General features: G+C 38.4%; 3 protein-coding genes and 1 pseudogene across 9 annotated transcripts; 2 read left to right on the forward strand and 2 right to left on the reverse strand.

Moving 5' to 3' along the window:
* On the forward strand, positions 1 to 1,090 carry LOC113359073. Its single transcript, XM_026602764.1, has 3 exons — positions 1 to 160; positions 233 to 479; positions 610 to 1,090. The coding sequence occupies exons 1-3, from the start codon at positions 1 to 3 to the stop codon at positions 1,088 to 1,090; spliced, it is 888 nt and encodes a 295-aa protein (XP_026458549.1).
* A 3,939-nt stretch (positions 1,091 to 5,029) lies between these two features.
* On the reverse strand, positions 5,030 to 9,685 carry LOC113355415. 7 transcript variants are annotated; one of them, XR_003362442.1, is made up of 6 exons: positions 8,875 to 9,685; positions 8,724 to 8,801; positions 8,557 to 8,649; positions 7,749 to 8,469; positions 6,192 to 7,202; positions 5,030 to 5,379 (listed from the first exon to the last, which is right to left on the reverse strand). XR_003362442.1 is itself a non-coding variant. In XM_026598272.1 (4 exons), the coding sequence occupies exons 1-4, from the start codon at positions 9,109 to 9,111 to the stop codon at positions 7,924 to 7,926; spliced, it is 954 nt and encodes a 317-aa protein (XP_026454057.1). In that variant the 5' UTR covers positions 9,112 to 9,685; the 3' UTR covers positions 7,345 to 7,923. The 7 variants fall into 7 exon arrangements, 1 of the variants encoding a protein (XP_026454057.1); XR_003362439.1 differs by having other exon boundaries at positions 5,030 to 6,007; XR_003362441.1 differs by having other exon boundaries at positions 5,509 to 7,202.
* Positions 6,766 to 7,278, reverse strand: LOC113359074. Its single transcript, XM_026602766.1, has one exon. The coding sequence runs from the start codon at positions 7,276 to 7,278 to the stop codon at positions 6,766 to 6,768; it is 513 nt and encodes a 170-aa protein (XP_026458551.1).
* Positions 9,686 to 20,864: 11,179 nt separating the features above from the next.
* On the forward strand, positions 20,865 to 21,959 carry LOC113359075 (annotated as a pseudogene).
* Positions 21,960 to 27,474: the final 5,515 nt, after the last annotated feature.

Genomic DNA, 27,474 nt, shown 5'->3' on the forward strand with positions numbered 1-27,474 from the left:
ATGGTAGACGGTGATATCACTTCACCATCCAAAACTTCAGAAAACTCAGAGAATGGAAAGAGAGTTGCTGATGAAAACCCACATCTTCAACCAGATAGTCTTTACTACGTACATCCAGCTGAAAATCCCACCACTGTTCTTTATCAACCAGTTCTTTCAGGTGAAAACTATGGCACTTAGGTACGAGGGATGCGCAAAGATTTAAGTGCTAAAGCCAAGACATGATATATAGATGGTAAAATCAACAAACCAACGAAATCAGCAGATATTCCTTATTGGAAGCGCTGTGATGATCTTGTTGGCAGCTGGGTCTGGAACTCTTGTGAACCAGAGATTGGCCGCAGCATCATGTCTTTCGACACTGCACATGAGATGTGGATGAATTTGAAGAGTCGCTTTGCACAATCTAATGCAACCAATATGTATGCCATCAAGCAAGCAATCTCTAATCTGAAGCAAGAAGACAATATTGTTGATCAGTATTTCACTTAGCTGAAAACTCTTTGGGATCAGTTGGATTCTTTCCGTCCTCCCACACAATGTATCTGGCACGCAGGTAAGTCTCATATTGAACAAAACGATCAAGATCGTGCAATGGAATTTTTTCAGGGTCTCCAACTTGAGAAGTCAGCTCCTTGTCACTGAGCCATTGCCTTCTACTGCAAAGTTATACAATCTTATTCGTCAGGAAGAAGAACAACAGGTACTCAATTCCTTGGTGGTGCACAATGTGGACTCTACAGCTTTGAATGTAAGCCGCCATGACCCTAGAAGCAATCGATCATTTCCAAGCACCAACAATGGTGCCAGCAGCAGCAATAAAAAATGCCAGCAACCATTTTGTGACCACTGCAACAAGCATGGTCATACACGGCTAATATGTTGGAAATTGGTTAGTTATCCAAAGGATACGTCCAGGTCATATTCTCGTGCTTTGGCTTCTGTTGTTGTTCATGTTCCTATTGCACCATCCATCACTGCTGAACAATATGCTCGCATACTTTCTTTGCTCGATCCAGCCAATGGAGACATAAAACCATCTGCCAATTTCGCAGAACCTACAAATGAACAAGGAGATTGGATGGAGTAGAAAGATTGATGGCCACTACCATTTTATCTTCCGCCCTTCTATTTTTTCTTTAAATGCAAATAAACAACCAATGGATATGTGGCATTGCCGTTTAGGCCATCCCAATGAGGATTGTTTTCGTTTTTTAGCTCGAAATTTTGCTTATATTGATTCCAAATTGAATCATTCATGTACTGTTTGTCCCCTGGCTAAAAAAACCAGATTGAAATATAATAAAAGTACATCCTTATCATCACATGCTTTTCAACTTGTTCATGCTGATATTTGGGGGCCTTTCTCAATTTCCTCTCACACTGGTGTGAAATATTTTCTCACACTAGTGGATGATTATTCTCGTTGTACTTGGGTTTACTTGATGCACATCAAATCTGAGACTCTCAAATGCTTACAATATATTTTTAACTTTGCAATCAAACAATATGGTCATAAAATTGCAACCATATCATCCGGCATAAGCCCCATGCTCATTCCACAACTCTAAACATTTCGTTCTGATAATGGTTTAGAGTTCAAGTCTAATGAACTTCAATCCTGGTTTCATCATAACGGAATACCTCATCAGAAGAGTTGTGTCTACGCGCCACAAAGAACAGCGTTGTTGAACGTAAACACGGGCATTTAATGAATGTTGCTAGAGCTCTCCGTTTTCAATCAAATATCCCATTACGTTTTTGGGGTGAGTTTATCCCAACTGCAGCATATTTGATAAATAAAATTCCTACTCCTGTTTTGTCTCATAAAACTCCTCATGGGATGCTACTATACACAATACCGGACTATTCTAATTTGCGAGTTTTTGGTTGTCTATGTTTTGGCCGAAACACACGTCCATCTCACAAATTTGATATGCGTGCTAAACCATATGTTTTTGTTGGGTATCCTTATGGTCAGAAAGGTTACAAGGTTTATGATCTTGAAAAAAAACTCATATATACTTCTAGGGATGTTGTTTTCTATGAAATAATGTTTCCTTTTTCTAATGAGAATCATTCTTCCATTCTGTCATCTCCTAAGTCTATTCCATCATCTGAATATGCTTATTATGATTCAATTTTAACTCCTTCTCAGACTGATAACTATGCACAGTCACCTCCTTCCCGTATGTCTACACCATGTGACACTGCACCACAAGATAACTCTAGTCCTGAGCCTATTAATGTGACACTGCAACAACTCACATCTTGTTTTACGGCAGCAACTGAAAGCTCTAGTCCCGCTAATCTTTCACCTATTTCTTAATCCACATCTAGCCCTGCTAAATATACGAACTCTACACGAAATCCTATAGCCGATACTACAGCTTCATCTACTGAGTATGATCCATCTCGATCTCCCACAGTTTCATCTCATAAAACTGTTTATGAGTCATCTCCTTCTCCTGAGACAGTTTTGGCTCCAGCCGTGCAAAACTCATGACCCACTCGAACTAGAAATCAACCATAATATCTGAAAGATTATCAATGTACGCTTCCCAAATGTAACACAACTTCAGCCTATCCTATGACCGATTATTTGTCCTTTGACAAATTTACACCAGCTCATAAAGTTTTTTTAGCTGCAATTGTTCTTTGTGAAGAACCAAAATCTTACTCTCAAGCTAAACTATGTTCCAAATGGAGAACAACTATGGCCAAATAAATCCTCGCTCTTGAAGCCAATAATACTTGGATTTTGGTTGATTTACCACCAGGAAAGACATCTATAGGTTGTAAGTAGGTTTTTATAATCAAATTCAATGCAGATGGAATTCTAGAGAGATACAAAGCTCGTCTTGTTGCTAAGGGTTATACTCAGCAAGAAGGAATTGATTTTTGTGATACTTTTGCACCTGTTGCGAAATTAGTCACCATGCGATTATTGTTATATGTTGCAGCTATCAATGGTTGGCCTTACATCAACTTGATGTCAATAACGCATTCTTTCAGGGTGATTTTGAAGAATAAATATACATGAAGCTTCCTCCTGGTTTAGGACAAACAGGTGAGCCTAAAGTTCTTAAGCTTAACAAATCTTTATATGGCCTTAAGCAAGCCTCAAGACAATGGTTTGCATAGCTTTCTTCTGTCTTATTATCTGAGCTTTTCATAAATCTCTGTGTGATAATTCTCTCTTCACATATCATCAAGGAAATATTTCAATTTTTTTCTTGTATATGTGGATGATATCATCATAACTGATACTGATAATGATTTCGTTACCTCTCTTAAATCACGACTTGCATCCTATTTCTCCATCAAAGACTTGGGTAAATTGCAGTATTCTTTAGGCATAGAAGTTTCTAGATCTCCAAAGGGGATTTTTCTATGTCAACGAAAGTATACATTGGATATACTAAAAGACTCTGGTCTCACAGGTGCACGAGTTTCATCATTTCCTATGGATGCACATTTGAAATTACGTGCTGAAGATGGCAAAGATTTTCCTGATCCTTCTATTTACCGTCGATTAATTGGACGTCTACTGTACCTTACAGTAACACGACCAGATATCACATATGCTGTGAATTATCTGAGTCAATTTATGCAACATCCTCATACAACACATCTTGATGCTGCTCATCATGTGCTAAGATAATTAAAAGGCACAATTGGCCATGGCATATTCTTGTCTTCTTCTAGTTCTCTGCTTCTCAGAGGATACGTTGACTCTAATTGTGCAGGGTATCCCATGACTCGACGTTCCACTACTGGTTATTTCGTTACAATAGGTGATAGTCCTATTTCATGGAAATCCAAGAAGCATCCAATAGTTTCTCGGTCATCAGCTGAAGCCGAGTATCGTGCTCTTGCGAATTTAACAGCTGAACTACAATGGCTAAAATATCTTTTCAGGGACTTGCATATTCCATGTACACTCCCTATTATTGTCTCATGTGATAGTCAGGCGGCAATTCATATTGCTCAAAATCCTGTCTTTCATGAAAGAACTAAACACATTGAAATAGACTGCTATTTTTTCCGTGAGAAATTTCTCAGTGGTTTGATTCTGCCCAAACATCTTCCATCAGTAGGTAAATTTTCCGACATATTCACCAAGCCATTAGGAGTGCGTCAATTCCAGCATCTGGTTGGCAAGTTGGGCATTCGTTCTATCTCTCCTGTTCCAACTTGAGGGGGGTATTAACGATATACGTGTCATATATTCGTACCACCAACTATGTAACAATATCTTCTGGTCATCCTACTCTGTAGCACTGCAACAATAAGTCTTGGTCTTCCAGATTTGTAATTTACTTAGTTAGCATACTTAGTCTTTGATTATCCTGATTCATTGTAAACCCTACTATAATTGTAACTATATATAGCATTGAATGGAATAAGAAATACTTCACAGTTGTGAAAACAAATATACTGTCTTCTAAATTCTTTATTCCCCAAGCTTGGGAGTGCCCAGTTCGAAAAGTGTTAAGAGAGACGTAATATTTGAAATAAAGGACTAGAGAGAGCAGTGAAATCAAGATTGTGGAGGAAATTGTTGAATAGGATCGACTTTGATGGCTTCTTCCTCGAGGTCGTCACCACCTGCACCTTTAGTTCATGTCTCTCCATCACCACCACCAGATTCTTTGGCTTGTTGTTCAGAATTGTTAGCATTAGCTCCAGTGGTCACCACTTCTATGTTGCCAGTATCACCGCCAAAGAGATTCAAAGAGGAGGAAGGAGTATTAGAAGTCTCAGTGATCAAGGGAGCTTTACCCTTAGGTTTCTCAATCTTAGCTTCTTCGTCAGACTCAGTCTCCTCATGGATAAATTTTTGATGTGGGCGTTTTTTGATGGGGGCATGAGGGACAAATCAAGAGTTGACATGTGTTTTTCATATTAATTGATTCAACTAATTTTTCTTCCAAAAATATCAAAGATAAAATATAAGCAATTAAGATAACCAATATTTTCTCAAAAAATAAACTTGTCTTGTTTTTTTGGAAACAAAATTTGTTGGAATCAATTAATATGAAAAACACATGTCAACTCTTGATTTGTCCCTCATGCCCCCATCAAAGAACGCCCACATCAAAAATTTATCCGTCTCCTCATCATCTTCATCCTCATCAGAAGGAGCTTTCTTCTCATAGTAGGCTCATCATCAGAAAACACTTCGAGATCCAAAGGCACGCGAGGAATCCCACGAGAGTCACAGATATCATTGAAGAGATGAACCTTGGCAGCTTGGGCTTTTTTGCGAGTAAGATTCGAGACCTTAGCGGCATCCCTCTCCATGTTAACAAAATCTTCATTCAGATACATGATTTCCTCCTTAAGATTGGAAACCTCCTTAGAAAGCTCATCCTTCTGACGAGATAAATGAAGAACTTGGTTTTTAAAGCGCTCCTCAAATTTTGCAAAGATAAAAAGACGAGTAAGAAACATAGCAAATAAAATGCAATACTAAGCGAAGCCATCCGCAACACCTAGAACTACCTTTCTTCTGCGAAATAACAGATCCCAAGGTTTTTTGAACGTCATCATTTAGATGTTCGAGTTTAGAAATCTCGAATTTCGCGGCTTCAAGTTGGATGCAAAGTTCATGATATGAGTTATCCCACCCTTCGCCATGACCAGAAACGGATTTATCTTCATCAGGATGATTAATGACGAGCTTATCACTCTTGGGAGGATTTACGAGTTACTTATTTAGCTCGTAACTCATACCGTATCTTTCTTCTTACCTTGAAGCCTCTCTAAGCGAGATAAGAGGGAAGCCATTTCATTTTTCAACTTGTCATTCTCGGACTTTAAATCAGTAATCTCGTTGCGAGATTTGCGAAGATCAACTTCGGACTTGTCATTCCTCTTAATTATGCGAGTTTTGTCTTCTTCTAATCGTTTGATCTGAGCCAATGACGAAGAGTGAAGATTTCGCGAAGTAGTGTAACTCAACTCTCAAACCCTCGTTTTCCTTATGGAGATGAAAATTCAACTAATATGAAAAACAGAGATTAAGTTTTTGATGATGGAAGGAACGACAAGAGTATTTTTGAGATGAAGGGTGTGAGATGGAAGATCTATGAACCTAGAGCCACTAGCAGTTACCAGAATGCTGATGCCATTACCCACAAAGATAGACCGCACATTGCTCGAAGGAAAAACATTATGTAAAGTACCTGGATCCGAGGTGATGTGTGATGTTGCGCCAGTGTCCATGTAGAAGTCATCATCAGGCGCTCGAATGCTCATGGAGCTATATGCTTCGGCAATATCCGATGGTTGAAGGTATTCCGTTGTAGGAGTGACGTAAGCTTGTGGTGAACGGGCAGCTGAGAAGGTGCGTCCGCCACCACGGCCACGCCCACGGAACTGACGACCTCGGCCACGACCAGAGAGATGATGCTGCTGACTCCAGTAAGGTACAGCAGGGTATGGGCTTGGGGGAGACGTCCATTGGGGAGCCCAGTTGGGTGCAGTAGGGTGACGTCTTGGGCCTGGTGGAGTTGGCAGAAGGGCAGCTTGGTGGCCCATCAGGGAACTGGGCTCGGAACGCTGGTGGGCAGACGCTGAGTGAAAACTGCTGGTGACGGAAGAAGAAGTAGCAGGTGAACGCTGGTTGTTGGCAGCCGCAAGGGCAGTATGGGAGCTGTAGTTTGATTGCTGTTCACGGCGAATCTCCTCAGTGCGTAATTGAGATCGAGCAGTGTCAAAAGATGGCATCGATTGTTGGATGAAGGAGGCAACAATATTTTATTCCTCCGGAAGTCCATTGACAAGTTGTATAACCAAACGTTTCTCATCCATTGGAAAATCAAGATCACTTAGTCGATTCGAAAGTGCCTGTAGCTTATCACAATAATCATCAACATTGTTACAATCAACAAATCTTAGATTCACGAACTTACTTTCTAGGTTAGCGGCACGACTTCCTTTGTTGTCTTGGAAAAGATTTTTAAGATGATTCCATAACTCTTTCGCAGTTTTACCAGTTTTGAGAACTGTAAGCATCAAATCTTTGGCCATGGTGGAGAACATCCATTGACGGCAGAGGGCATCAAGTTGTAGTATGGTGGCAGCATCAAGATCTGGTGGTGGAGCGGAATCGTCAATAAGAAAAAGGAGGTTGTGTGCTTGTAGATGAAGTTGGAAAAGGAAAACCCATGAAGAATATTCATCTTGTTTGATATCTAGAGTAAAAGGAATCAAAACTTTGATGTTAGAAACGGCGAAAGCCGGATGTAAGGATTTTTTGTCACTTGCCATGGATGATTATTGGTAATTTAGAGAAAGAAGAAGATGGATCGAGGTTGGCCTCGTGATACCATGTCGGAGGTTAATCAATCCTTAATTATTATTATTCCATAAACTCATATAAATAGAGTTTGAGTATTACAGAAAATCTGGTATTCTCGCAGAATATTATGGTAACTAAATATCTCTAAATATATCATCTCTAAATATAATATATTGTCTATTACAAAGATTCAGTGGTTAAGCAATCTGATTGAAGAAACAAAGTTTCGACCTTCTCACTTAAAATCTCATTTTCAGTCACATAGCTATTGATCTGGGATGTAAGGTTTAAAATTTCCAAACCGGAGTCTTCAAGCTGGTCCGTCGCCTCAGAAGCATCCATTTGACGTTTCATATATCGAGCTTGACGAGAAGTAAAACAAAATACAATAAAAATAGAGTTAAGGCAAGAACTAAACACACGCGAGAGGAGGACTTACTGCGAAGTTCATCAGATTTCTTCTCTTGCTTAGACGAGTGCTTCTTCTCTTCGTAAAGTAACTTCTCAAGCTCGCAAATACGAGCACCAGACTTCACCAACTGTTCACGATACACTCTAGTCTCCACCAGCTGAGCCATATGGCGGTTAAACTCTTACGAAATAAAGAGGACCCATCAGAAACAAATCAAAGGGAGATTCACGAAATACCATAGAAGAAAATTTTCGGAATACACCAGTCCCATTATAGATGCATGTTGTTCAAGAAAGAGGTTTAACGAGGCGTTCATTATATAAGACTGATCCTCGGCAAGGAAAGTATCGGAGCTAAAGGAAGCCAGATATTCGGCAGCAGGAGACCTAAGAGAAGCATTCCCACGAGTTGTGATGAAGATCTGCTTTAAGAAGTCCATATCGGGAACATAATCAGGATCTTCCACTTCATAGACCCGCTTCTTCTCCTTATCCTCCTTGTCTTTGGACGATTTCTCTGGTGGATCGTCCACAACGACAGTGAGAATAGAGTAAAAAAGCCTCGATCTTGATGTTGACTGAGGAGGAGTGACTTCGCGGGGAGGCTCCGCTGGTTGATGCTTAGGAGGAGGAGTAGATCGACCCGTAACTGCAGAAGGACTCTTGACTTGTGTCAAGGCATCCAAGTTTAAGACCTTACGTTGGCGCTTGGGATGATCCTTAGCAGAAGGAGAACTAGGGGAACCGTCCTGCACCACACGAACTTAGAAAAGGGCGTCAACCACGAAGCTTTTAAAAAAAATAAAAAAAAATAATTTACGAAGAAGATGAAGTACTTTATCAACAAGAGAAGGGATATCAGGATGATCTCGCTTCTTTTGACTACGAGTAGACACTGCAGCAGCCGGAGGACCCACTGGTTCATCCTCCTGTGAAGTGAAAAGTTAGAGGGTGATAAAATCAAGAGAAGAAGGAAAGCGGAGGACCGTAATTAAAGGTACACCTGTTCAGAGGCAGGAGAATCAGCAGAAGATTTCTTCCTCGTGCGGTCTTTAAGCAAACCGGAAGGAGGAAGAGTATACTGTGATGAAGGAAACAAAGTTAAAAGTACAACATATGAGAAACAAACAAATAAAAAAGAGAACCAGACTTACCCCAGCTGGCATTTCGGACCATTGGAACCTCCCAGGCTCATGAGCTGCAAGATAAATATGCTCAGGAAGAGGACCAGTGCGAGCTTTACCATTTTCATCAAAACCCCAGACCGCAGGACCCTCAGCAATCAAAGGGAACATCATCGTATCTTCTTCATTTGAAAAGCGAAGACAGTCATTCCTTGCATTGCCAAAAGGTTCGACATCTTGAAGAAGGGCTTCAGAAGGGTCATCCATAGGTTTCCGAGTAAGCTTAACACCCCACTCTTGGTATTTCCTCGTAGACAGGGTTTTGTCGATGTAATTCGCCACAAAGGAGTCTGTATCTTAATCTACCGGATCAAATTCCTTCGCTATCAGAGGAATCTGAGAGGGACCACTATTCGATCGCTAAACGAACTCATTCGCGATACGAATAGCGTTCCCACTTGACTGGAAAACACCTCGTTGGAGCTTGAGGGAAAAGTAAGACCGACTGGCAGTTGACCTGCAATGATAATCATTCTGTTGGGAGTCCGAGTTTCAGATTGAATCCATCGGTAGTTGAACTCCATGGACTTATCCGCGGTGATGGGAGGAGAAACATAGGAATCAACTGCTGGAGCTAAATATAACCCCTGCTTCTCAATATCAGCTTTAAAATCCTCGAAGATACTGGACACGGTAGGGGGAGGAATCTTTTTAGGAGCCATTTTTTAGAAGATTGAAGAGTTTCAATGATCAAGAAAACAAAAGATTTTAACAAAGAAATTGGGGGAAAGGAAATCCAAGAACAACATCAGCAGCAGAAAGGGAGAAAGAATAAAAGAATGAGAAATAATGAGAAAAGGAGAGAGACGGGATATTTATACTAAGGCAGTTGCTTACCGGCAATAATGGGTCATCATAGTGGTGGAAGAAGTGAAACCGGCTGTGAGCGGTTACAAAAAAACGTGGGGGACGTGGAGGATACGAATTGACAGAAGATTCTCTTTCCATAGTTGGAAACCTGTCAATGGAAAGAGAAAAGACAAAATGTAAGTATATAAATCTTACTCTATACTTGGTTAAATTAGGTTGGACGAAATATACAAAGTAAATCTTGAAACAGAAAATCTCCTACTATACGAGGAAGATGTCACTGACAAGTCAAATCAATCGTCAGAGTTATTTTTACAAATATTAGATCTGCAAAGTACAAATCTGAACGAGAACATCTAACCCGCGAAATGAGATTACTTTTACAAAGATTGAAGATGCGCATCTCTTTGCAGTTTTGTTGTTTTGCCATTTTTATCTGACTTTATATTGCAATACGTACATTTACTTTAACAATGTTTGCTTCAACTTAACATGTATTATTGACAAACAGATTCCCAATTAACATGTATTATTGAGAAACAGGAGCAGGAATATGAACGGAAGCACGAGCGTTTGGGAATGAGTTCCATAAATACAGGCTAGGCAGTAGGCAAGACCAATATTTTTTGATATTCCATGTATTAGGATAGCGTAGGGGTGTGATTACTATGTATGCAGGCAAGACCACTAATTTTTAACATCGGAATTTTGTGAGAGTTAGTACAACAATTTCTAAGCAAAAGCAAAAAAAGGTACATGGCCAACAGGAACATGCATAGCTTTCTTCTTTTCTTTTCTTGAGACAAAATTTGAACATTTTTATGTGAGCCAACCATTTTGTTGTTATCGCATAATAATTTCTCACCTAAAATTTTGGCGAAATCCCAAACATAATGTCGCGGTCCTAACATGCATGGTCTGTTTAGCAGCCGTACCTTTATTAGGCTGGCATCTACTAACCGGTACCTTAGTAGCTTGTTAGTTAAGCTATTCCTCTTCTTTAAAGAGAGTGGTTCACTCATCATGACTCTTGAGTATAAAAGTCGCCAAAAAATGCAGTCAATGTCATGTATCAAAAAACGTATTTGATTGAAACAGTGCCCTATGTAATAATCAGAGGTTTATGATTGAAACGTATTCATTAGGTACAGTATCGGCCGATACAAGACATGAAGTGGTTCAAGCTATATCAGAGTATAAGAAAAAAAGACATGAAGTGGTTCAGTATCGGCCGATATAATAGTAAAGTTGCCTCGCTGAAATGTGCTACAATCGCATTTCCTAGCTATAAGAAAAAAAGAAAGAAAATGAAGTGGTTCAAGCTGTATCAGAGTAAATACCGAATATGATTTCAGGTGCATCATTAATTTTGCACTTCTCTTCTTTGCTTTCAAGTGCCAATATTTGGAATTTGACTCTTTGTTCTGCATTCGTCTTTCACATTAAGTGCAATAACTGTTTTTGCTAATAATAATAATAATAATTATTATTATTATTATTATTATTTTTTTTGATTCGTTGCTTCACATAAGTAATATGGAAAGCTTTTTGATGCATCCGACTGATGAGGAGTAAAAGTCAAACAAAAAAGAAACAAACTTTCTGTTGCATGAAATCAGTGGTGGTGGCAAAAAAATGTTATGTGTCTCGAATAGGAAATTGTGCTTGAACATTATGAAGGAGGCCACTGTTGCTTTCCAAGTGTGTACTGCAGCCAAAATATTGTCTGTTTGAACAGTCAAGACCCAAAATGAAAGAAGAAATTGTAATTAAAGTTTGTGATGCACTGAATATACACAAAAAAATTAACCCATAAAAGCAATGGCCAAAGAAAGACATCATCTGTCATCATTTTATATGATTTAGCAACAAATTCATATGCATCCAAAATCTCCCTTAGCTTTGTGACATTGTAACCAAAACCTTCAAATAGAGACAACTGCTTCTCAAAAAATTTCTGAGTGATACAGAAAATTCAATCACTAGTTATCATATGAGCACGAGAACACCGACCAAACTCTAGTCCCATTTTAATTCCATCACGAGCACAACGTTCATACTCTGATGAGAGGGGAGCATAATGAGGTCTCTGAGGTAATGATGGAGTAACCGATTCTTTTCCACTCAAGTAGGAGATCGCCACCTCAAAAATCCGTTGGGCTGACCTGAAGTTGGTGTAGGTACGTTCTTTGATAACAAGAAATACGCCACGTTCATGTAACTCTGGCAAGTATGTTCTCTTCTTATTTACAGTGCCGAGTGGATTTAAGATGATAGCCACTGTAAGATACATGGCCTTATGGATTTCTTTTAGTTTTCCTGGTTCCCTCTGCGGGGATTTTCTTTTCGGTTCGTTTTCTATTGAGCTTTAGTATCAACAATGAAAGTATCAAGGAAAAATGATGCTTATGGGTTATGGCACTGCCTTGCCAATAATTTGACATTGACAACCCAAATAATGGATGGAAAAGAAAGAAAAAAATGAAAAGAAAAAAAAGATTGCTCAGGAGGTAAAATATGGGAATGGGCAAACTAGAGACATACAACACATATCATCAAACCAAATTACATTATAAATCGAATTCCTTTTCAGCCTCAAGGTGCGTCCAATTTTATTTTTATTTTTAAAAATTACCTTCCATAATTAAAAGAAAAATACCCTCACTAGTCAACTCCGTTGGATTCTTGAAAAAAATCTCATAGGGACAGTTTAACAAGTAGCTTCACAAATACTTTAAGGCAGAATCACCAACAATCCCTATAGAAAAGAAATGAAGGTAGTATCTGTATACATGTACGCGGATTTTCTTCAGAGATTTGTACTACTTGGTTTAAAGAAGCATGCATGGAACTGATACTCTTGGTCCGATGTGGTTAGCAAGAACGCGATGGTCCACCCCTTTACTCTTGCCAATACTAATAATGGTTTTGGTGACGAATTTGCGGTCCACCAATGTGATCTTGCAGAAGAATGGTAAAAACTGACATCGAAAGGTATCCCTCCAATCAGCAGATTTTCCTTTGTAAAGGTCAAGAATGTTGCCGTATTGCACTTTCTTTTGCACTGCGGTCTTCCATGAAGAATCGTTTTTTCACCTCTATATCATCTTCATGAAATCTACGAGCTCCTTCAATCACTTCTTTAGTCATGGTTAGAGGGATTCCATGATTTGACAATTGAAAAAAACCCCAAGTAATTGATGCGCTCCTCGTTGGCATTCTCCGTATGTTGTCAAAATCCTATATTCTTGTTGTAGTCAATATTAAGTAATGATGATGATAATTGATTCTGATGAGTAAATCATTGTCACCGCCTCTACTAAGTTTACAAAACCAATCAATTAAGACCTTGCTGCTGCATTAACAGACGGAGAATTTAGTTAGAATGAAGTAATGGGGAAAAGAGTTGGTTTGTAGAAGAGATAGGGTTTATCTGAATTTTGGTTGGATCATTGAAAATAGATTTAAAACTTTGAGAACTAGTTAGAAATATGATTTTAATTTGGAAAAACGTCCGATATTTCGATGTCCAGTTGGGAAAATTTCCAGTTGGAAAAATGCCCCATGAAAAATAAGTTATTGGAAAATGCCCCGCAATCACTTTTTCCATCCAAACGGTCAATATCGTGAGATTGACTGGTCAATATCTCCTCTGATGAGATATCGTCAGGTGCCGAAATTCCCGATCTAACCTTTTCCTCGCTATATTTTTATCTTCTCTTCGTAACAAAGTCTGTAATGAGGTTACAGTTGCAGAAATCAGAGACGGTGGTCGATCCAGAGATTAAAACTTATGGTTGCAGTGAGACGTTGTTATAGAGAATAATTGGTTAAAGGTTGGTGTTTATTTCTTGAAGACAAAGCCATGAGAAACGAGACACGGTGGTCGCAACCTTGAGTATTTTTTATGATACAATTACAACAACACAACAGTGAGTGACACAGTGTAAATGTAAGTTTATCTAATCGATTGTTGTATGACTTCATTTTATGAGTACTCAAATGTACAACTAATTTTCATGGTTAAAGTTTACACTATGTTGTACAACTTTGTTTAGTATAATCCCTTAAATTATACTTAATTTAAAACCTCACTTCCTTTTAACTTTCGTGGATTTAATATAATCCTTTCTGATCACAGCAACCTACTGTTTCTGTAATTTTGTCCCTTAAAGTAGACCGTCGGTATTCCCGTTTCGACCACCATTAAGGGCATGTTACATTGGGTTTGATTGAATTGATAGCAAAGTACTATTCAAATTTAGCTCATGTATTATTTTCAAATAACAGGAAAAGTTTTCTTTTAAATGCAAATTATTACATTTCTTATATAACTACTGAATTGAGAAATTGATTCTACGAAAGTTAATTCAAGCTAACGCACAATTAAAATTAAATGCATTGAGATCTTAAGTAGGCAACATTTTACCTATATGCGTTTGCCTTGTGACATTCTTTAGTGTGCATGAGGGAAAGAAACTGTATTTTAAATAGGAAGAGGTCTTGGACAGAGACGAACTCACCGAAAAAGCCTAGATGTTGTACTAAATGTGGTGGACCTAATCAAAACAGATCTACTTGTAAAGGTGGATAATTTGGGTATAATCCTAAGAACAAAGGAGCAAGAACAAAGTATCAGGTTGATGGTGAGTCAGTTTTTTGAGAAAGCTGGAGTTCCAAAGAGGATTAGGAAGAAATATGAAGCATCTACTTCAACTGATGCTACAAAGAAGACTGCAACGTCTACTTCAACTGCTGCTGGAACAAAGAAGAAGAAGGAAGCAAAGATTTCCATTGGCAATATAAAGGTGAAGCAGAATTTTACTGCAGGTTCAGGTAGTGGAGTTTGTGGATTATGGTGTTTGTTAGGCCTGCACATTTGACAATGTTTTGGGTGTTTCACCTGTGATGGTTTTTTGACGGTGGTAGTGATGTTGATTTGTCTCTTTTCAGAGACAGCTTTTAGTGGGTATGTTGTTATTTTGAGAAGTGAAAATGCTTTTCGTTTATGTTACTTTTTTTTCTTAACTTGGAATTGTTCATTTTTCATTTATATTACTCATAATTGCTCATCCTAAGCCGTTCAGTTTTCCTACCCGACGTGTCACAATCTGGTGACTGGACACAGAGGTAACAAAAGAGAAAGATCGGGCAGGTATGAGATATCTAATTAACGCATCCCAATATTTGTAGCCGTCCATCAAATTTTGGTGTCTGCGCACTGTGTGCCTATCTGAGGTCATTTATAAAATTGGTAAGCCCTATTTGGTAATAATCTCCCCTATCTGATACCGACCATCATCAACTACCCCACTACTTTGCCAATATCCGGCTGAAAGGGTAATTTCGTTCTCTAACTCACACGTATAACTCACTCGTGTGCCTTGTTTGATCCTTTAACTGCAGTTGGATGGAAAAAGTGACTATGGGGCATTTTTTCCACGGCATTTTTTCCACGGCATTTTTCCAACGGGAGATCGAAATATGGGCCAGTTTTCCAAGTTTCCATTTAATTTAGATAGGGAGGAGAAAGGGTTGTAGTACTAGTGATGGAAGGAGTGGCGGGGTGGGAGTTGTATTTATAGTATAAGGAGGCCCTCTAATCCACTTACTAGCTTGGGAATCATAGTCCCAATTCCCTGAACCAAAGAATATTATTAAAAAGAGGGCCGGTACTATCTAAACCAGAATTAAAAGAAATGAACCGAGTATGATAGAAAGACCTCAGGTATAACGTTGAACCATTAAAAGAAAGACTTAATTTAGTTGCAAGAGTCGACACTTGCACTTGCAAATGAAGTAGAAGAGAGTTAAACAAGAATAACAAGATCTTAAAGGTTGGCATCAATGTAGTCAATATCGGCCGTATCGGCCGATATATCGGGGATATTTCGGATACCGGCCCAGAACGATACGATAAGAAGGATATCGGGGATACGATATTCGCCCGATAATATCGGTCGTATCGGTCGAATATCGGCCGTTTCGGTCAAATATCGGCCGTATCGGTCGATACGAAATTTTCCTACATTTCCCGATATGAGACGATATTGGTCGTTTTTTATAAAGTTTAAGGGTAATTTTGGCGAAGAAAGTCTTCCAGGTGGTAGTAGAGGTGCATGTAGCTCTCGAAACAAGTTACTAAAGTTACTCTTTTGTTTTTTTTGATAAAATTGATGTTATCTATTATATCTTATCCGAAAATGTGTGGAGGAAATGTTTAATATAAAATTATAGTCTCTAAATCTAGAACCGATATTATACCGATATTTCAACGATAATATCTCCGATATAAATTCGTACCAGTGTATCGGTCCCGGCCGAGATGAACCGGTATCCGATATTAACTACATTGGTTGGCATGATTACAGGTGCATCATAAATAACAAGAACTTAAAGGCTAATAAATAGTCCGGCTAAATTGGGGCCTATGCCACTTAATTGGGGCCTATAGCTACATGACAAAATAGGGTCACTAAGAAGTAATTCATAGAAATCACTTAACTAATTATTTTTTAAATGACTAATTTACCCCTGATAAATTAGTGCTTAATTCGGGTGATTAGTGTTAAAATATCTTGTTAGATGTGAAATTAATTTGTGTTAATGAATCATTTGAACATGAAAAAATTTGAAAATTTGAAATTTTTTTAAGAAAACCAACTCATAATTGGTATATCTTGTCATTAATATCAACCGATTATAACCTCAAAAACATACATAACTTGCTTCTACCCAGAATCGGCTTGTACAGACATGAAAATCATATGATTATCCAGAATCGGTTTATATGGGCATGAACATAAACCGATTGTGGGTATTTTTTTTATCTGTGAATTATGTGTTGTTAAACATCAAATAAAATTAAAATTCATTCTATACCCGAGTTAAGAATGAGTATGACTTCATACTCGGTTTCAAATCGTTTAAGAAGCTGTACTCATTTTAAATTCGAGTACAAAGTTATACTCATTTTAAAATTTGGTAAAATCATTTAGTTTTCATTTTCATTTGTAATCGAAATGAACCGAGTATGATTTCATACATCGAGTATTAACTAAATTTTTTTTTGGTTAACCAGAATCTGTTTACACGATATATATATAAAAACCGATTCCTGACATTGCATAACAGGAATCGGTTTATAAAAATGATCATGTAATCCGATTCTAAAAAAAAAAATACACAGAAAAATTCCATACCAGAATCGGGTTATGTGGGCATTAACGTAAACCGATTCAGGTTCAATTTCCTCCAACCAGAATTCCATCCAGGACAATCGGTCTTTGTGGGCATAAACAACAACCGTTTGTAAATAAAATCGGTTTACAAGTGCATTGACGTAGAGCGATTGTTATAAACCCAAAAAACTTTGATTTAAAAATATTGGACTGTTTGAGTGATTACATGATATTGAAACCTACTCTAGGGGATTGGGTTAATAGAAAAGTATATGATTTGAGTTAAAACGAAAAATTACCTATTTTAGTGAATTTGGTGATTATCGATAATGTTTTCATTTGATTTTGAATTCTTAGTTTTAATGGAAATAGAAATGGAAATGATTTTGATTTGATTTAGTTTTTTTTTTGTTAGGATTTAATAAGGATAAATTAGTAGTATTGAAATTTCATAGTGGATAAAATGGTTTTTCATCAAACTTAAACACCCCTTATCATTCTCTATGGGGTGGATGAAAAAAATCCATAGGCCCCAATTAATCACCAAAGACCCCAATTTAGCCAAGTAAATTTTGCACTTCTCTTTTTAGGGCCGATATTTGGATTTTGACACATTGTTTCGCGTTGGTCTTTCTCATTTAGTGCAATGATTTTCTTTTGCTAGTAAATTTGTGTTTTTTTTTTCCTGAATTTTGACTCTTTCATTGTTTATAAGTAATATGCAAAGCTTTTCGATACCTCCATCTGGTGACAAGAAAAATGTCAAACAAAAAACGAGATAAATTTTCTGTTGCATAAAATGTTGGCGGTGGCAAATTTTTTTTTTCCTCCAAGCCATTAAAAAGGACGTCAGGGTTGCCTCCAAAGTGTATAGTGACGCCAAAAAGTTCTTTGAACCGTGAAGACCCAAAATAAAGGAAGTAATTGTAAAACTTCTGATGCACTGATTGACTGATATCCTCTTCATACCTGACCAAGAAAATACAACAAGTGACTGAAGAGCAAATGAGCAATGGCCAAAAGATATTATCCAACTATGCTACTCTGTGTCAATCAAAATGATCAAAGATTCACAAAGATTTTTCATTGATAATCTTCAATTACCATTTTTCACCATGTCCCATAAATATCCCTTGCTCACATTAGCATAGCAAGGGAGACTACAATTCTCAGATTTAACAACTTCATTGTCACACTTTTAACTCTGAAAGTCTATGTTGAACCTTCTCCAATTGCACCATTTCAGCAGTAATTTAATAAATTTACCTTCCAAATACTATCTATTTTCTTGATAGCTCTCATCTTCTTTTGCAAGTTTTCAGTCTCACCAATAACCCAAACCTTTCACTTAATTTCATCACATCGTAACCCACTTCTTCATTTTAATGAGTTAGAATCTGATCATCGCCTAAATTCTGCAATTTTTGGGTTAGTTTGACAAAACCCTAGAAGAGTATTTTGGTTCGTGCAATTTTTTGGTTCATGCTTCTTTATTGTTCAACTCATCTCAAATCCTAATTTAATGTCTTGTCTAACACTAGAAGAGTATTTTCGTAAGGGACTAAAATGGGGTCGTTAGAATAGTGAAACAACAGCATAATCAGTATTTTGTTTGTAACTTTGGACCTTGGTTAAGCTGCGCATTTCTTACGTACTTTCCAAACATTCAACATGCAAATCTTTTACTCTACCCCTGAAGTTGTAATAGGACCAAACAAGTACAACATTACAGATACAACTACAATTCAAATGCAAGTACAAGACACTGCCATTTTATTCTATTATATGGTTCAATGATATATTAATGAAATACTTATATAATTAAGTTCATACCGAACTCATATATACTAGTTCATCAATATTCTCACACAACCGTAGCCAATTGAAATAGCTGGAAAAAAACATGCAGCATAACTAATTACTTATTACTAAAGTAATCACTAGATAATTAGTTTCACAGGAATAATTGGAAGTGCGTATATTGTTTTTACTTACAAAAACATTCACGTAGAAGACCGCGGAAGTTTTCACTATGCAAAAGAGAAAAAAGAAAAATGAAGAACAAAAAAGATTGTTCAGGAGGAAAAAGATGGGATATCATCAAACCAAATTAGTTTATAAATCGAATTCCTTTTCAGCCTCAAGGTGCATCCAAATTTATTTATTTAAAAATAAAAAATTACCTTCCATAATCAGAAGAAAATACCCTTACTAGTCCATTCCCTTAGATTGTTTAACTACTGAATCTCGTTTGGATTGCATAAGGAACAGTTTAACAAGCAGCTTCACACCTTGAAATAGTTTAAGGCAGATTCACCACCAATCCCAATAGAACGGAAATGAAGGTTGTACTCTTTAAACGTTGCATCTCTGTATACACGCGGATTTTCTTCAGAGATTAGCTCCTTTATAGGGCCGTATAACTTTGTGCTACTTGGTTTAAAGAAACATGGAACTGATACTCTTGGTCCGATGCGGTTAGCAAGAACGCGATGCTCCACGCTTTAGGATGGTTTTCAGGTACAGTCTATGCTGCTGCTCTTGCTCTAGCCAACAATAGAGTATGATGTTGACTCCTGCTAAAATCTAACTCAGAGCGTAATCACGATCTCTGCTTTATCAAGGATCTCAGCCATGCGGTCTAGTTGGCGTGCTGCGTCCTCCTCGGGTAGGTGTCGGAATTTATGCAGGCCATAAATGACCCCCAAGATGTTTCCGAGTATATGTGCCTTAAACTTAATTAAGGAGTCAGGATAATCCTTCAGTTCTTCTGGGAATTGAGTTAATGGTGTGAAGATGGGCCCGTGAATGTGTAGTGTCCGCTGATACACATTCAAAAGATTCTCTGGTACTAAGACGTCATCAACCCATACATATTACAGAAGAGGAGTACCATCTATAGGGGTGAACATGGTACGATCACCTGGTTGAACCTCCTTAAGAGGCATATCCTCAAAATCGCAGTCAAAGCGACTATTTAGTGGATTCATCGGCATCAGAAGAGACCTAACAACTTAATCAGATGATTTTGGCCTGAGCTTTTTGATCGATACCAAATCTAGGGTTTTCGTCTCTCCTTCTTCGTCCTCGCCCTTCTCTCTACAAAAACAACTATCTTATCTTAGCGTCTCTACTCTAGATAGATATCTAGTCAATCAATTTATGCTGATGTGGCGTCTCTACATTCATCTTCCCGGATGGTAGAAAAATAGAGCGCCACATAGGACATAGAGTTTTAGGAAAGCCAATAAAACGATGCCTAGCTGTCATGCCATATCGCCTAACAGAAGTTTTGGGTTTCATAGACTTGAGAAGTACCATTGGTAGCATCAGATGACATCCGAGAAGGAAAATTATTCCTTGCTGAATTAGGAACCCCCAACAAGCCTGCAATACTTTGTCTGGTAGACCTGCCACCTCCTACCAGACTAACCAGACAATGTTTTTGTCCACAGCTTCACGAATCAGGCGTATACCCGGCAAGATAGAAGATGTGAGCCCTTACAAAAATGATAGAAAGCCCGCGTTTTAGGTGCACGCGTTAATTCACCCCAACGGAGAACAGGGGCTCGTGCGCATGGCTTGCACCCTTGCACGGCCCTAGCGAGACCTTATCATCATTAGATGACTGCTTAGACTCTTCATTAGTAGACCACTACCGTAACAGAACCCTAAGATTCCTAAATTGGCGAATTTCCTTTAGCTTTATTAGCAAATTCTAGAATCTCATCAAAAGAAGGATTACCAAATGATAGTCATAACCGGATACTGATCCTAATTCTTTTACAACTCGTTACTCGTATCCGTTCTATCAGTATAAATACTCACCATAACCCCATCCTCAGCTATCATACCATTCTCTAAAGCTTTTCTAATCCTTTCTCTTAGTTCTAGTCTTTTCTCTCTAGCTATTCTATTATATATCTCAGTCTCAGGTCATCAAATTCTCTGAAGAAGCTAACTAGAAATATGTTGAAGTCATCGTCAGACGTTGTGTGTTTCGGTGAGATGTTAATTGATTTTGTGCCAGATGTTTCTGGTGTATCTCTAGCTGAATCAGCTGGTTTTGTCAAGGCTCCTGGTGGTGCGCCTGCCAATGTCGCTTGCGCCATTGCTAAGCTTGTTGGTTCTTCTGCTTTCATCGGCAAGTTTGGAGATGATGAATTTGGACACATGTTGGTTGATGTCTTGAAGAAGAATGATGTGAACACTGAAGGTGTATGCTTTGATAAGGATGCAAGAACTGCTCTTGCTTTCGTTACGCTGAAAAATAATGGAGAAAGAGAGTTTATGTTTTACAGAAATCCTAGTGCAGACATGATGTTGAAAGAATCTGAGGTTAACATGGGTTTGATCCAACAAGCTAAAATCTTTCACTATGGTTCTATTAGCTTGATCACTGAACCTTGTCGTTCAGCACACATGGCTGCAACGAAAGCTGCTAGATAAGCGGGTGCTTTACTTTCTTATGATCCTAATGTAAGGTTGGCTCCGTGGCCTTCTGCTGAAGCTTGTCGTCAAGGTATCAAGAGCATCTGGACTAGTGCAGACGTTATCAAGGTTAGCGACGAGGAGGTAGAGTTCTTAACCCAAGGGGATGCATCAGATGAGAAGAATGTTTTGTCACTTTGGTTCGACGGTTTGAAGTTGCTATTGGTAACTGATGGGGAGAAGGGTTGCAGATATTTCACCAAGAACTTCAAAGGAACTGTGGAAGGGTTCTCGGTGAGAACAGTGGATACTACTGGAGCTGGTGATGCATTTATTGGTTCATTCCTTAGATCTGCTGCCAGAGATTCTTCAGTTCTGGAGAGCGAATTCAAACTCAAGAATGCTCTACAACTGGCTAATGCTTGTGGGGCTATTTGTACAACTGTGAACGGAGCCATTCCAGCGCTCCCAGACCATGCTACTGCGCAGAACCTCATCTTGAATAGATTCGATAGAACTCAACCTAGCTATTTAAACAACGGTCGTAGACAGCCAGCTGCTGATGTGGTCGTCCAAGTCACAAAAAAGACAAAAATATATGACTTGTGTGTATTGAGATGTATTTATTTTTAAGAATAGATCTGAAATATGATAGTCTAGTCCGTAACGAGTAAGTTTTTTCTTAACATTGACACACCGTATGCACCCGTCTTTAATTTCTTTTCTTATCTTTATTACTTGTTTTTCTTTTCTTGATTTGGGTTTGAATCGTTTGATGCGATATGTTTTAAAAACCGATGTCAAAAACGTCATCAAAGCCGAATTTGCTACGCCTTATGGTGTCTGCTGGATCTCCCGTACTGAGAATAGTCTATACAACGCTGTATAAAAAATATGAAATCCCTGCCAAAATAGAAGTTCAAGTGCACAGTCTAGGTTTACTTCAACAATCGTACTTTAAGCAAAAGAATCAGAATTACGGTTTGCAACATGAAGTTGCGTTAGAGAGGCCAAAGCACCAAATTTAGATGGCTAAGAATTCAGAAATCTTATATTTGACGTACTGTGATACATAACACCATAAAATTCAAGTATACATTCTACTTAATTGTTTTGTAATTGGTACATCCTGCAACAAAAAGTGCAAAATATATATTATAACTTGGGGTCTCTCTAAAATTCACCCAAAATGATCAAAATCAAACATTTTTCATATTTATTTGCCTGGTTAAATAGGGCGTATACCACTTAATGGGACTATAGCTAGATGACAAAGAATTTCATTAGAAATCACCTACACATCACTCCTTATCAAAATAATTACCTAACTATCTATTTTACCCCTGAATAATTAACACTAATTAATCATATTAGGGGTTAATTTTGTTTTGGATGTGAGATTAACTAATGTTAGAGAGTTCATCAAAACATCAAACATTTAGTTTTTTTCCATAAACAGTACCCAAAATCGGTTTACGTTCATTCACTTGTAAACCGATTCTGGATTGGTGTTTACGAATTAACAGAGCACGTCTATAATCGGATAACGTGACATGTTTATAACCCGATTTCGGTAATCAGAATTTACTTATGACATTTATAAACCGATTGTTTCCTTTCATTACCAATTTTCATTCATTGCATTATTATTGTAGGATGCATTTAGCACACGCATCAAGCCTTTAAACCCCTAGGCGACCCTAGTGGACGAGCTATAGTCACGTGAGGGTTTAAATAGAGGTCTACCCACAAAACATATACAAAAACTTCTAAAGCCATCAATCTTCCTCCTCCGAAGACGATAAAGCATCCAAGTAGTCCGGGATTCTTTGTGCCAAGAAGTGATAGCTTGCATCGAATGCGAATGCTTCCCTCTTTTCCTCCAAGTAGCGCTTTTTCACGGCTTCGTGCTACAAAAACACAAAAACAAACTTAAAGTTAGTGGTGTTTCCTTGGAAGATAAAACAACATCGGTTATGTAAAACAAACCACAAAATTGCTTATAAATTGTGCAATGGACAAGGTGAAGGGACGAGTGTTAAAAATTCGAAGTTGGAGATCTAAAAAAGCAAGTATCGCATTTTCGATGACTAGGTGCCTATCATGGACTTGTTGAACACTTCTTGCATTAGGATTCCCAAACTCTTGGATAAATTTGTTGTGTACCCTAGCCCAAAAGGTTGTGGAATCCTCCCTTTCGGAGGATTGACGTCGAAGTCGATTTTCCGCATACCATGCTTGGTGATTGCCAAATCTTCTGCGGAGTCAAACGATGCCATTTCTTGTATCTATATGTATGAAATGATTAGTTGTGGAGTATATGGAGTGATGGGGAATAAAATGATCAATTTTGGCGAAAATGGGGTCCAAGGGTGAGGTTTTTATTTATAGAGAAAGTCCTTAACGTCTATTTTTTTTTAAAACGTGAAATAATTTGGCATAATCAGTCTTCTAGAAGGTATATACAACCCGATTGTGTGTTAATGCCACCAGGAATCGTTTTTTTTTTGTGACCAACATAAACCGATTAAAGACATGTAAAAAAATTGAATTTTCACCGAAACTAATCGTTTTATATATATTCATATGTGAACCGATTCTAGTTTGAAAAACATACAGGAAAAATAGCTTGCAAAATTGGTTTATATATATGCATATGTGATCTGATTCTATCTTGAAAAACATACAGGAAAAATAACTTGCACAATCGGTTTATGTTGACATATCGAGTAGACCGATTATGGGCATGTTAGGCAAGAATTATTGAGCAACAACACATAATTATAATTAAGACTTCAATTGCATTAAGTTCAGCACAAAGATCATCCAAAATACAAACTTTAAAATAGTGTTAAGAACTTAAAGCAACCACAAGTCTGATAATCTTAAAATTTTAATATCTAAAACTTAAAGAGCGGGAGCATCAACATCAGCAGCAGCAGCACCACCGGGAACATTTGCGGCACCACCGTCAGCAGGAACACCAGCACCAACATCACCAGCATCAGCACCATCAAGAGCAGCAGCTTGTGCTTGATCCATTTGTTCCCACATACCTTCCATTTCTGCATTGACCTCCCTCTCAGCTCTAATGATGTTTCTCCTCATCCTAGAGAACCTCATGACCTCATAAAGCTCATGCAGTGCAAGCTTATCAATCAATGCGAGGGCTTGTTCAAGATTGGTCTCACGCCGGTAGGAAAACTTGTAGAGGCTTCTTTTTAGCACTCGTTGTGGTTTCCTAAGGATGTCCTCCAATGTGAGCTCTCGAGAGTAAAACGCTAGGTGTCTGAAGTCCATATCTATATAAAACAAAACAAAAACAAAAACTAGTTAAGAATCGGTACATAAGTAATCATATGTAATCCGATTCTGACTACAAAATCATACAGGAGTATTAAGCATACGAAATCGGTTTATGTGGTACATATATAAATTCCGATTATGAATAGGAATATGAAAAGACAAACATAATCGGTAAATTATCAGGAACATAAAACCCGATTTTGGGATGGCATATTTAAAGAAAAATGTATCCAGAATCGGATTAATCTAAAGCACTTATAAACCGATTCTGGTGATGTTTTCGATTCTAATCCTAAAATCGGTCAATGTTAATCATCATATAAACCGATTACTGTGCACGCTCTTCATGGAGGAAACCAAAACACAGAATCGGTTGATATTAATCATCATATAAACTAATTCTGGGTTGATCAGAGATTTTGATGGAAGAAAAACGAAGATTTAAACATGTAAATCAATGAAGAAATGCAAATCATAGAATGGGTTGATAGAGATTTACTTTTTTCTTGGTTGGATCGAAGATCGTCGGAGAAAAGGATGAATTTTTTTTTTTATTAGGGTTTTGAGAATTTGGAAAGTTTATGATGAAAATATAAAGCTTTTTTAGGTTTAGGATTTTTTGTTTTTGGATTTACTGAAAATGGTAAGGATTAGTATTTATATGAGATTGTTTTAGGAATGAATGTGGGGGTAAATTAGTATTTTTTAGAAGTTTGGATGGTGTGGGAACGAAAATCTGATAAGCCCCAATTAGGTCCTATAGGCCCCAATTTAGCCAGGTTTATTTGCCCCTGACATAACCTCTAGTACCAAACACAGCATTTTTTTAGCACAACATTTCCTTCGTAGCAGCACCAAAAACTGATGAACTGATTATTGGAGACGGTGACAATCTTTGAACTCCGTCATTAGATCTTAATAACAAGGTTATCATGGGTCTGTATATATGCGGAAAAATGCAATCCTGTTTTTCCCGGATTTCAAAAAGAAAACAAAAAGATTGGATTGGATTTGGACAACATACGGACCAATGCTGTTGCTATTGATCATTGATTCTAAATGGTGCATCTCTGTACTATGCACGCGGATTCTCTTCAAAGAATAACTCTTTATTAGGGCCATATAATTTGTGCTACTTGGTTCGTAAAAACATGGAGCTGATACACTTGGTTCAATACGTTTAGCTGCAAGAAGGTGTTGCTTCGAACCCTTAAACTTGTCCTGACTGATAAGCTGCGTTCAAAAGGAAGAAAATAAAAATGAATACGATTTGTGTCGACCGTAAATGATAAGCAATCACCTAATCTTTTAGGGAAAGAAACTTGCATGTAAATTTCAATACCATCTCCATGAGTTAGTGTCCGTATGTAGTCCAACTCCAATATTCATGTTGTTGTCATCATTAAGGTATGATGATGAAACATAGAATTTACTAAACGTAATCATTTAAACCATACTAATGCATTATTAAACTGAGAATTTAGTTAGCTAGAGAAATAACGTTATGATAGAATTTTTAGGTGTAAATGTAAGTCCTCGAAGACTATAATAGATGATAAGGTTTTAATTTAGACAGGGAGGAGAATGTTAGTTAATTGAAGATTAATTATTTTCTAAGTTAGCCGTGACTGTTTTGGGAAAGGGGTTTCCTAAGCCGGGTAGAATTGTTGGTGGCCAAGTTTGTAACCTATTGTTGATGGTGGTTTTTAGCTTAGGGTTAAAATCGTAAAACCGTACAGATGACATGACGTCACTATGACCATTAGCATATTTATTGAATCGATCAACATGCCTACGTAAGAATTACCAGGGTACCTTTTTTTTATGTGTCATGTTCCAAGGCAAAACCTTTAACATTGACCGACATCATCTATGCCAAACCCTAATTCTCATGCTACCGCGCCAAGGCATGCCAACCATGCCAGCCGCACCACTGTGCCAATGACAAACCATGCCAGCCACATCTCCGTGCCAAGTCATGTCAACCATGCCAGCCGCACCACTGTGCCAATGGAAAACCATGTCAGCCACGTTTTCCGCGCTAAGGCATGCCATCCATGCTAGCCTCACCATGCCCCAATGGCATGCCAAACCCTTGGCCCAACCATGCCAAGCCAACCGCACCTTTCCTTGGCCCCAACCACGCTAGCCGCACCATCAGCCAATGGCATGCTAAACCCTTGGCCCCACCATGCCAAGCCAACTACACGTTGCCTTGGCCCCACCATGCCAAGCCGTCCGTACCAAACCCTTGGCCCCACTATGCCAAGCCATCCGCGTCATTGGCATTGGCCCCACCATGCCGGCCTTCCCTATTCGGCTACCAAAATGAAGGCGTGCGATGATCAACGGCATCCTAGATGCAAATCCTAGTCGTCCAAGGTCGCCAAACAACACATGGTAACCTTTGACCCAAAACCTTAGTTTTGGCCACGCCAAACCGTGCCAAGGCATATGTCATGCCACATGTGCCAATGGCATGCCAACCACCTTGCCGCGCCATACCATGCCGGTCTTCCCCATGCGGTTATCAAAACGAAGGCGTGCGACGATCAACAGCCACCCTTCCATCCTAGATGCAAATCCTAGCCGTCCAAGTTCACCAAACAACGCACGGTAACCTTTGGCCCAAAACACCTAGTTTTGGCCACGCCAAACCGCGCCCAGACATGCCATGCCACATGTGTCAATGGCGTGCCAACCACCTTTCCGCGCCTTACCATGCCCGCTTTCCCTATGCGGCTACCAAAACGAAGGCCTGCAACAATCAACGGACACTTTTTCATCTAAGATGCAGATCTTAGCCGTCTAAGGTTACCAGATAACACATGGAAACCTTTGG

The sequence above is a fragment of the Papaver somniferum genome, chromosome 3 (genome assembly GCF_003573695.1).
Source record: "Papaver somniferum cultivar HN1 chromosome 3, ASM357369v1, whole genome shotgun sequence".
NCBI lineage: Eukaryota > Viridiplantae > Streptophyta > Magnoliopsida > Ranunculales > Papaveraceae > Papaver > Papaver somniferum.

What these genes read in the sequence shown, in the direction of transcription:
- LOC113359073 (XM_026602764.1), top strand. Translation starts at nt 1, where the DNA reads ATGGTAGACGGTGATATCACTTCACCATCCAAAACTTCAGAAAACTCA. An exon ending in TTATCAACCAGTTCTTTCAG is followed by an intron (nt 161 to 232) that starts GTGAAAACTATG and finishes CATGATATATAG; the next exon opens with ATGGTAAAATCAACAAACCA. An exon ending in GAAGACAATATTGTTGATCA is followed by an intron (nt 480 to 609) that starts GTATTTCACTTA and finishes GAATTTTTTCAG; the next exon opens with GGTCTCCAACTTGAGAAGTC.
- LOC113359074 (XM_026602766.1), bottom strand. Translation starts at nt 7,278, where the DNA reads ATGGCAAGTGACAAAAAATCCTTACATCCGGCTTTCGCCGTTTCTAAC.
- LOC113355415 (XM_026598272.1), bottom strand. Translation starts at nt 9,111, where the DNA reads ATGGATGACCCTTCTGAAGCCCTTCTTCAAGATGTCGAACCTTTTGGC. An exon ending in GGTCCGAAATGCCAGCTGGG is followed by an intron (nt 8,802 to 8,874) that starts GTAAGTCTGGTT and finishes CCTTCATCACAG; the next exon opens with TATACTCTTCCTCCTTCCGG. An exon ending in TCCCTTCTCTTGTTGATAAA is followed by an intron (nt 8,470 to 8,556) that starts GTACTTCATCTT and finishes CGTGTGGTGCAG; the next exon opens with GACGGTTCCCCTAGTTCTCC.